Consider the following 10,884-nt stretch of genomic DNA (forward strand, 5'->3'; position numbering starts at 1 on the left):
AAACTCAGAAGTTTCTTACTAATTTCCAATTTCATAATCGGTCAAAATCAAACTATTTTTTGCTAATTTCCAATTGCATAATCGGTAAAAGCAAACTAAACTATTTTAAACATCACAATCACAACCATGCAAGTTTTCCACAGTTTGAATTTTCTTTTTCACAGTTCAATGTAGGAGCCCATTCCATCCAAGTTTCTCATGCTTGAATTTTCATTGTGTGTAGTAAATGGTAGACTAATTCCACGCCCTCAGACTTGTAAAATGAACGGCAGATTCAGTGTATCTACGTAAGCGGGAACAAAGGGTTAGAAAAATAATAAATCACGCAGAGCCTTATGATCGTTGGTGCAGCTCCCCTCATCAAATTAGAAAATAGAAGTTGGAGTGGAGAGCGTCGAGCTCTGTCTTGAGACGCCAATGGAGATGAAAACAATACACGGGCGCATGTTGCTTATCGTCACTGTATGGACGCGCCTGCACCTATTACTAGCTCAACCTACCTGTTGGAACCCCGAATATATAGATGGTAGCGACTTCCAACGTAATGTAATCCAGGTTTTGGAATCATTGTCGGGGAATGCTTCTACCAGCGGATTCAATACCTCAAGTGTTGAGCGGCAAAACAGCAATAGCGCTGTTTATGGGTTTATCCAGTGCAGAGGAGATTTAAATTCCTCCGACTGCAAAGCCTGCGCTTCTATGGCGAAAGAAATCCTTGTAAAGGAATGCCACACCACTTCTGGATTCATTTATAAAGACGCCTGCTTCTTACGTTACGACATTCATAGTTTTTACAACGATTATGATGAGAAGTATGTGTTCCCGACAATTTGTAACAACATTGTAAGCAATCAGCCAGATCGCTTCGCAAATATTACGCTGGAGGCTCTGTCAAAACTTCTAAAAAAAATTGTGCCGAAACAAACATTTTTTGCTACAGAGAAATACGAAACAGATTATGCAGATGTGCCGGAAATCTACGGCCTAGCCCAATGTTGGAATTATGTGTCGCCAACAAACTGCCAATCGTGCCTAGCTGCCGGTCCGTCGATTTTATCCGAGGGATGCAGAACTGGAGCTCTTGGAGGACGCTACTTAAGTATGTACTGCCTTTTGCGTTACGAGAGTTACAGCTTTTTTAATACTTCTATCATGCCGTCGCCGCCCCTCCCGCCGCCGCCAAAGGAAAGTCCTCCCGTATACGGTATCTTCTTTCACACAGTTTGCAATGATAAGTGGTATGGTGATTTTGTTCATTCTCTAAAATAAAATAACCAATTTACTAAGCCTTAAAGTGTGAATTTGCAGGAAGCAAAAGATCTAACTTGGTCGGGATAATTGCGGGCGTACTAGCAGCTACGGTCGGATTAGTGACATTCATAAGCCTTTGGAAGTGGAACTTTTTCTCTCGTCGAAACCCTTGGAAACGCATTTCTCGAAGCGGAGGTTCTGGAATTGCTAAACCATTAGTGTGCGCTTGATATACTCGTGTCTTGTGAACTTATAAACTATTTCTTTACCGCAAAATAAATAGATGCCTTGTTAATGTTTTCTCAGGGGAAGGAGGAGAAATTGACTTATCGCCTAGTGTAGCTAATCCTGAACTTATATTCAAGTACGACATACTGAAAGAGGCTGCGTCCAATTTTAATGAAGAAAACAAGCTTGGCGAAGGAGGTTTTGGATCCGTATTTAAAGTGAGGGCTTAATATCATTGCTTTCTGTCAAATTAGATTTTTGGAAACTGCAGGTTCCATGAAAAATAGAAAATTTTTTGAAGTTCATTGATCTGTTGAATGTGTAATTTCAACGCAGAGTTATATCGCCAGAAATCGTTCACCAAACCCGCCTGAGAGTTTTCGGGCCACTTTCCGTTAAAGGGATTTTCCGTATATTTGAACCCGAGAGAATTTGGTGTAGACGCGTGGCTCACCCATACGTAGACAAGTCTGACATTCTCGGGTGCTATCACTCAGCCATATAATACCTCCCGATATCTCTGTCCGCGGTTCGATTGTCTCCAGCGTTTTTATCCGTTGATTGCTCAAACCTGCATACCGCAAACATTAACTATGTTGCGTGGAGTAAAACTAAGTTCTGGCTGACCATACCTGCTATCAATTGCAATGTCATACGCTTTGCTAAAATATTTAAGTTTTTCATACGGCATATATTAATATTCATAAAGAACGTGTTATATTTTTTATGGAGCGTTGACCATATGTAATAAAAAAAACCACCGTAGTATAGTATGTTAATGTATTGTGTTTTTTTAAAAACGAGCCAAATATATATGCTCGTGTGTTGTTCATTGGATGTGTAATAAAAAACACATAGCAGTGTGAAAAAAAAGGAACAGAGGTGTGGGTAATTTTTCCTTGATGTAAAGTAACGAAACTGAAGTTTTTACACAACAATGTTTTTGCACAGCAATGCATAAAGACAGAGAGAGGAGCGAACATGGTTTTGTAAGCTTGTGTAAATTTTGTTTTTACAGCAGTATGTAAAAGAAGGTTTTACACCAGTAAGTAATATGTTTTCACAACAGTGAATGTAAATGAGAGTTTTACCCAGCAGAGTAAATTCTCATGTGGAGACAGAGTAAATTTTTTTGTTGAATGTTGTTTTCACAGTAGTGAATGTAAATGAGAGTTTTACCCAGCAGAGTAAATTCTCATGTGGAGACAGAGTAAATTTTTTTGTTGAATGTATTTCTCATGTGGAGACAGAGTAAATTTTTTTGTTGAATGTATTTTTTTGTTGTGAATCCCTCTCAGCAAAGAGGATGAATATGTATCAACTGTTACTCTGTAAAAAAAAATTTTAAGCTTCCCTGTGCACAAAAGATCCTGGAGTGAAGGAAACAGAGCACTGTCTCTGTGTGTTGAGTTTTAGTTTTTATGTGTTTTTGGGATTTTCTCAGAAAAATCCCCAACAGTGGTATCAGAGCAGGCTTACGCTCTTTGAAAGTGTTCAAGAAGCTGAAAGGAGGAGTCTTTTGTTGCAGCAGTGGAGATCTTCTCCAGCAAAGTAAAGTCTGAGGCAAAGGACTCAGGTATTCCAAAAAGTTTTTTTTTATGTGTTGCTGAAGAAGCAGTGAGTTGTTTTAAACATACAGTCAAGGATTTAGAGGCATAGATCAGAATGCAAGGAATGGCCAGCACAAGCACTGGTATGGGTATGTTTAACACCCAGCTCCCACAGTTTAATGGGAAAAACTATGACTATTGGGCAATAACCATGACAACCCTGTTTGCCTCTCAAGATTTATGGGAAATAGTTGAATCTGGGTTTGAAGAACCAGCAGATGAAAATGAGTTCAATGCATTAACTCAGGGAGAGAGAGATCAGCTGAAGAGCAATAGGAAGAAGGATTCAAAAGCCCGTATGTTGTTGTATCTAGCAGTAGACCAGAGTGTGTTTCCAAGGTTAGCAGCAGCTAAGACAGCAAATGAAGCATGGCAAACCCTCAAGACAGCCTATCAAGGCATGGAGAGAGTGAAGACAGCAAAACTACAATTGCTGAGAAAGGATTTTGAGAACTTGAACATGAAGGAGTCAGATAACATTGACTCATTCTTCACTCATGTGATTGGTGTAATCACACAAATGAGAACTCGTGGAGAAACCATTGAAGATAGAAGGATTGTGGAGAAAATATTGAGGGTCTTACCCTCAAGGTTTGATGCCATAGTCACCACCATTGAAGAGACAAAGGATCTCTCAAACTATTCAGTTGATGAGATACATGCATCACTGATAACACATGAGCAGAGGTTGAGTAGGAATGAAAACTCATCTCTTGAGCAAGCCTTCAAGACCCAGATGTCCTTTGGAAGAGGAAGAGGTCAAGGCAGAGGAAACAAGAGAGGAAGAGGCAGAAGCCAGAACAGAGGTGGAAGGAACAGCCCATCAAATGCACAAGGAAGAGGCAGCAATCCAAATCAGAACCAAGGCCAAGGCAGCAGCCAACAAAGAGGACAACATCATGCTCAAGGACAAAGGTATGAAAAATCCAATGTCCAATGTTATTATTGTAAAAAATATGGGCATTATGCCAGTGAATGTAGGAAGAAGCAGCATGATATGAACAATAGAGAAAATGCAAATGTCACTAGGGAAAACAACAGTCAAAATAATGTGTTGTTAGCATGTAACATGGCTGAAACAAACAGTGAGGACATATGGTTTTTAGACTCAGGTTGCAGCAACCATATGACAAGAAACATAGCCTTCTTTTCTGCCCTAGATAAAAATGTGAAATCAGAAGTCACACTAGGAACTGATAGCAAAATTTCTGTTATGGGAAAAGGGGAGGTAAAAATATTTACAAAGCAAGGAGAAAAGAAAACCATAGCAGATGTCTACTATGTCCCCGGAATGAGATGTAACCTCTTGAGTATTGGACAGCTTGTCCATAAGGGGTACAATGTCTTCTTTAAAAATGATGTATGCACCATCATGGATATAGCACCCAGCAAAAGATGCATTGCTGAAGTAAAAATGACAAGGAACAGGATGTTCCCTCTTAGAATCAGGGCAGATTTGAAAAACAAAAATGTAATTGCAGCAGTTACCCAAGAGGCTTTCCAAAGCGTGCCAAAGGATGAAAATTGGTTGTGGCACTTGAGATTCGGACATCTCAATTTTGGAGGTCTAAACTTGTTAAGCAGAAAAGGAATGGTGAAAGGATTACCATTGATAGAGAAACCGGACAGCCTTTGTGAAGGCTGCATATTGGGAAAACAACATAGAGAAAGTTTTCCATCAGGGAAAAGCATAAGGGCAAAGGCACCCTTAGAGATCATCCACTCAGATTTATGTGGACCAATGCAAGCTCCATCATTAGCAGGCAGCCAATATTTCCTAACATTCATTGATGATTTTACAAGAAAAACTTGGGTATATTTCCTTAAAAACAAAAGTGAAGTGTTTGAGAAATTCCAAAATTTCAAGGCATTTGTGGAAAACCAAAGCGGGCTATATATAAAAGTTTTGAGAACTGATAGAGGAGGTGAGTATATCTCCAAGGAATTCCTAAGATTTTGTAGAGAAAATGGAATTCATAAACAGTTTACAGCTAGGTACACCCCACAGCAAAATGGAGTTGCTGAAAGGAAGAACAGGACCATCATGGATATGGCGAGGAGCATGTTGAAGGCAAAGCATTTGCCAAATGATTATTGGGCTAAAGCTGTAAATTGTGCAGTGTATATTCTGAACAGGTGTCCTACAAAAGCAGTGTTGAACAAAGTGCCGGAAGAAGCATGGAGTGGGAGAAAGCAAGGAGTCACCCACATGAGAGTTTTTGGATGTGTGGCCTATGCCCACATTCCAGATCAGCTAAGGAGGAAGTTGGACAGCAAAGGGGAGAAATGTCTTTTCATTGGATACAGTGAGGAATCCAAAGCCTACAGGTTGTATATCCCATCCACCAAGAAGTTTTTTGTCAGCAGAGATGTTCAATTCATTGAAGAGGAAGCTTGGGATGGAAGCATAGAGAAAACAGTGAATGTCAAGAACTGTTTGTCTCATGATGAAGATGATGAGGAGGTGGCTGAAATGGATCCCCAAACAGCAGCGCCAACACAAGGACAACAAGGGACACCATTGAGGATAAATGAGAGTGTTTCTCCAAGCACACCACAAGGAGGAAATTCAAGTGCATCTTCAAGCACTTGCACACCAAGTGAAAGAGGTAAGAAATTTAGAAATCTAAGTGACATTTATGATGACGGAATGAATTCCTTATTTGCCTTGTATTGTCATGTTGATGATCCTATTCATTTCGAGGATGCAATTAAAGATAGGAAATGGATAGAAGCTATGGATGAAGAGATGAATGCCATAGAGAGAAACAAGACATGGGATTTGGTTGAGCTACCAAAAGGCAAAGAAGTCATTGGAGTCAAATGGGTCTACAAGACCAAGAGCAATGCTGAAGGCAAGATAGAAAGACACAAGGCAAGGCTGGTTGTCAAAGGATACAAGCAACAGTATGGGAGAGATTATGAGGAGACTTTCGCACCGGTTGCAAGAATGGAAACCGTGAGAGCAGTGCTGTCTATAGCAGCTCAAAACAAATGGAAAGTCTACCAAATGGACGTGAAGTCAGCATTCCTAAATGGAGTGTTAAAAGAAGAGGTGTACATTGAACAGCCTCTCGGCTATGAGAAGAAAGGTGAAGAGCACAAAGTGTGCAAATTGAAGAAAGCTCTTTATGGTCTGAAGCAAGCACCAAGAGCATGGTACAGCAGGATAGATTCATATCTATTGGATAATGAATTCGACAAGTGTGAAGGAGAACCCACCGTCTACATCAAAGAAAAAGATGGTAAAATTTTAATTGTTGTCTTATATGTTGATGATGTTATTTTCACAGGTAATGATGATTAGCTCATTGAAAATTTTAAATCAGTCATGAAAGATGAATTTGAAATGACTGACATGGGTTTCTTGAGATACTTCTTAGGCATAGAAGTAGATCAAAATGAAAAAGGAATTTTTATCTCACAAGCTAGATATGTAAATCAAGTATTGAGCAGATTTAACATGCAAGAATGCAAGGCAGCGATCACTCCCACAGTAATGGGATTAAAACTCAGCAGAGAGGACAGCAGCAAGGATTTTGATCCTAGTTTGTATAAGAGTATTGTTGGCAGCCTTATGTATTTAACAGCAACTAGGCCTGATATTATGTATGCTGTTAGTTTAATTTCCAGATTCATGGAGAGGCCAAAGGAGGCACATTGGCAGGCAGCAAAAAGAATTTTAAGGTATGTCAAAGGTACCAAAATGTTTGGAATTTTATATAATGTCTCAGAACATTCAGATTTGGTTGGATACACTGATAGTGATTGGGCTGGAAGTGTAGATGATCGGAAAAGCACTTCCGGTTATGTTTTTCATATGGGTTCAGGAGCCATTTCATGGGCTTCTAAGAAGCAGTCCATTGTAGCATTGTCTACAGCAGAGGCTGAATATGTGGCAGCTACAGCAGCAGCATGTCAAGCAGTGTGGATGAGAAGAATGTTGAGAAGCTTAGGCCAAGAGCAGACAAAGGCGACAATGATTTTTTGTGACAATAGCTCAACCATTGCATTGTCAAAGAATTCAGTGTTTCATAAGAGAACGAAACACATTGATACAAGGTTTCACTACATCAGAGAATTGGTGAACAATGGAGAAATAGTCCTAGAACATTGCAGGACCCAAGAACAGGTAGCAGACATCTTGACAAAGCCACTGGATCAGAAAAGCTTTGAATTTTTGAGGAAGTGTCTCGGTATGACCAAATGCCCAGCAGTTGAAATTAAAGGGGAGTGTTGAATGTGTAATTTCAACGCAGAGTTATATCGCCAGAAATCGTTCACCAAACCCGCCTGAGAGTTCTCGGGCCACTTTCCGGCAAAGGGATTTTCCGTATATTTGAGCCCGAGAGAATTTGGTGCAGACGCGTGGCTCACCCCATACGTAAGCAAGTCTGACATTCTCGGGTGCTATCGCTCAGCCATATAATGCCTCCCGATATCTCTGTCCGCCGTTCGATTGTCTCCAGCGTTTTTGTCCGTTGATTGCTCAAACCTGCATACGGCAAACATTAACTATGTTGCGTGGAGTAAAACTAAGTTCTGGTTGACCATACCTGCTATCAATTGCAATGTCATACGCGTTGGTAAAATATTTAAGTTTTTCATACGGCATATATTAATATTCATAAAGAACGTGTTATATTTTTTATGGAGCGTTGACCATATGTAATAAAAAAAACCATGGTAGTATAGTATGTTAATGTATTATGTTTTTTTAAAAACGAGCCAAATATATATGCTCGTGTGTTGTTCATTGGATGTGTAATGAAAAACACATAGCAGTGTGAAAAAAAAGGAACAGAGGCGTGGGTAATTTTTCCTTGATGTAAAGTAACGAAATTGAAGTTTTTACACAACAATGTTTTTGCACAGCAATGCATAAAGACAAAGAGAGGAGCGCACATGGTTTTGTAAGCCTGTGTAAATTTTGTTTTTACAGCAGTATGTAAAAGAAGGTTTTACACCAGTAAGTAATATGTTTTCACAGCAGTGAATGTAAATGAGAGTTTTACCCAGCAGAGTAAATTCTCATGTGGAGACAGAGTAAATTTTTTTGTTGAATGTATTTTTTGTGGTGAATCCCTCTCAGCAAAGAGGATGAATATGTATCAAGCATATATTTTAATGAATGGAAATGTTTTTATGGTGGTGAAATACTCTGTTCCTCTGTAAAAAAAAAAATTTAAGCTTCCCTGTGCACAAAAGATCCTGGAGTGAAGGAAACAGAGCACTGTCTCTGTGTGTTGAGTTTTAGTTTTTATGTGTTTTTGGGATTTTCTCAGAAAAATCCCCAACATGATCTGCTGTAGGGGGTTCTACCTGATGCAAGAGAGGTTGCAATTAAACGGCTGAATATAGATTCAAGGCAAGGAGACACTAAATTTCTGAATGAAGCTAATCTTGTCAGTCGTGTTCAGCACAAGCATCTAGTGAAATTGCTTGGCTGCTGCGTTAAAAGCTCAGAAAGGCTACTAGTTTACGAATACCTCCATAACAGCAGCCTGGACAAGATTCTATTCGGTAGCTTCTCTCTCTTTTACTACTTAATCGCTTCATGGATCCTGGATTTGTTCGAGTATTTGAAGGTAGCTTGCCAACGTTTTCACTTCCTGTCATGTAATCATTGCAAATAGAACAAAATGCCATTTACTTGACTGGAGCGATAGGTATGAAATCATAGTTGGAACTGCACGTGGGCTGGCCTATCTTCATGAGGAATCTGACATTCGGATCATCCATAGAGATATTAAAGCAAGCAATATTTTACTTGATAAAAAATACAAACCCAAAATAGCAGATTTTGGTCTAGCCAGACTCTTTGGAGAAGATCAGAGCCACGTTAGCACTAGAATTGCTGGAACTTTGTAAGAATTCTCTTTACATTTCAATCTCTTCATGTCCCCAACTATATTTAATAGCACTAGAATTGCAGGAACTTTGTAAGAATTCTCTTTACATTTCAAAGTCTTGATGTCCCCAACTTTATTTAATAAATTGCGGGATATGAACCAACTACAATTCACATATTTGAGAAAGCATCATATAATTTTAAGAAGGTCAAGATATTGTCTAGATAATCTTCGGCAAAATCACATGATCAATCTTTTGTTGACGCGTTTCAACAAAAGATTGATCATGTGATTTTGCCGAAGATTATCTAGACAATGTTATGGATCACAGAAGGCATCGACAAAAGATTGATCATGTGATTTTGCCGAAGATTATCTAGACAATGTTATGGATCACAGAAGTCTAAATTCCTTAAAAGGTCAAGATATTTTGATTTCATTATAGATGGCATTGTGCAGTGGTTACATGGCGCCTGAGTACGCCTTGTGCGGACAGCTGACAGAAAAAGCAGATGTATTCAGTTTTGGAGTACTTTTTCTTGAGATTATCAGCGGAAGAAAGAATCAGAGTTTGCCCCAACACATGATGTTTCTCCCGGAAGAAGTATGGCTAATGTGGATCTAATATCTAAAGTAGAAATTTTGTAAACTGATTTCTGCTGATTAACGTTTTATGATTTGTGCATATTGGTCAATTATCAGACATGGAGACTGTATAAGGAGGACAGAGCATTAGAAGTTATGGATCCCATATTGGAGGGAAGTTATTTGGGTGAGGAAGTGATGAAAGTGATTAAACTTGGTCTTCTGTGCACTCAAGGAGCTGCAACGTTGCGGCCTTCAATGTCACTCGTAGTGTCCATGCTGACCAGTGAGGTAGAACATCTTTCCTCACCGACAAGGCCTGTTTCCATAGATGTGGAGAATGTGAACAAATCTCACCAACTTCAACGTTCTACAGTTTTTGTTCCTGACAAACCATCTAGCAGCACAGCAATTTCTTCTGACACACATTCTGATATCCATTCTGCAACTGCTACCTGACAAAGCATCTTGCAGTACAGTAATTTCTTCCAACACACATTCCGATACCCATTCTGCAACTGCTGATCCTTCGTCAGGCACCCTGGATCGGAGTTGAAAATCAGCCAACGTTTAGGTGCTAAAATTTCTATTTGTCCACAGGAAATGAGTATACTTATTATTGCTGCTATTCATAAATGACATAATGAGATTGTTCGTTATTGAAAGAAAATTAAGCGTAGAGGATTTGGTCATGGGAAATGGTGGATTTTCATCGCATACCGATTAAGCTAGCTCTTTGCTTATTTCCATCAGTTGAGAAAGGCGAAAAAAAAAAATCTCAATTGACAAGGCTTGCTAGATTGGCGAAAATAAAATAAATAAAAGGCTTGCTAGCTTAGCTAAAATAAAATAAATAAATCTTAATTAACAAGGTTAGTTAGCTAGCTTTCTTTCACTTTCTCTCTTTTTTTATATAAATATAACTTAATTAAAATAATTATCTTTTAAGTTTAAAATGAGTGGTGTGCTACATTATAGTTATGTCCAAAAATAACTGGAAAAGAATTGAACCAATAAATTTAAAATGTAAAATAAAAAAATGTTAGAGTAAAATAAATTATTTTTAAATAACATTATTTTTTACTTGAATGAAGAAGTATTTAGATAATATTGAGATATTTCAATTTTGAATTTTCTCTCAATTAATAAGTAGGTATATGTATAGCAAATTATTGTCCAAAACAAAAAGAGAAAAAAATAATTGACTATTGTGTGTAAAATTGGAACATTCTACACATAAAATCTATCCTGTAGTCCATTGTACCATTGAAGTTATTGAGTATGAGTGAATGGGGTAGATTGATTATTGTAAAAGCTATCATGTAGTCCATTGTGCCGTTCAATTTATTGAGTATGAG

The 10,884-nt window shown here is 38.5% G+C and overlaps 1 protein-coding gene across 1 annotated transcript; it reads left to right on the forward strand.

Annotated features, from left to right (window-relative positions):
- The first annotated feature begins 372 nt into the window (after positions 1-372).
- On the forward strand, positions 373-9,985 carry LOC149256309 (cold-responsive protein kinase 1-like). Its single transcript, XM_089455308.1, has 7 exons — positions 373-1,204; positions 1,309-1,446; positions 1,558-1,697; positions 8,402-8,600; positions 8,707-8,956; positions 9,401-9,545; positions 9,644-9,985. Exons 1-7 carry the CDS (start codon positions 418-420, stop codon positions 9,983-9,985), a joined length of 2,001 nt encoding a protein of 666 aa, XP_089311434.1. The 5' UTR covers positions 373-417.
- Positions 9,986-10,884: the final 899 nt, after the last annotated feature.

The sequence above is a fragment of the Pinus tabuliformis genome, chromosome 7, assembly GCF_031772625.1.
Source record: "Pinus tabuliformis cultivar Carrire ecotype Pingquan chromosome 7, CPIR1, whole genome shotgun sequence".
Taxonomy (NCBI): domain Eukaryota; kingdom Viridiplantae; phylum Streptophyta; class Pinopsida; order Pinales; family Pinaceae; genus Pinus; species Pinus tabuliformis.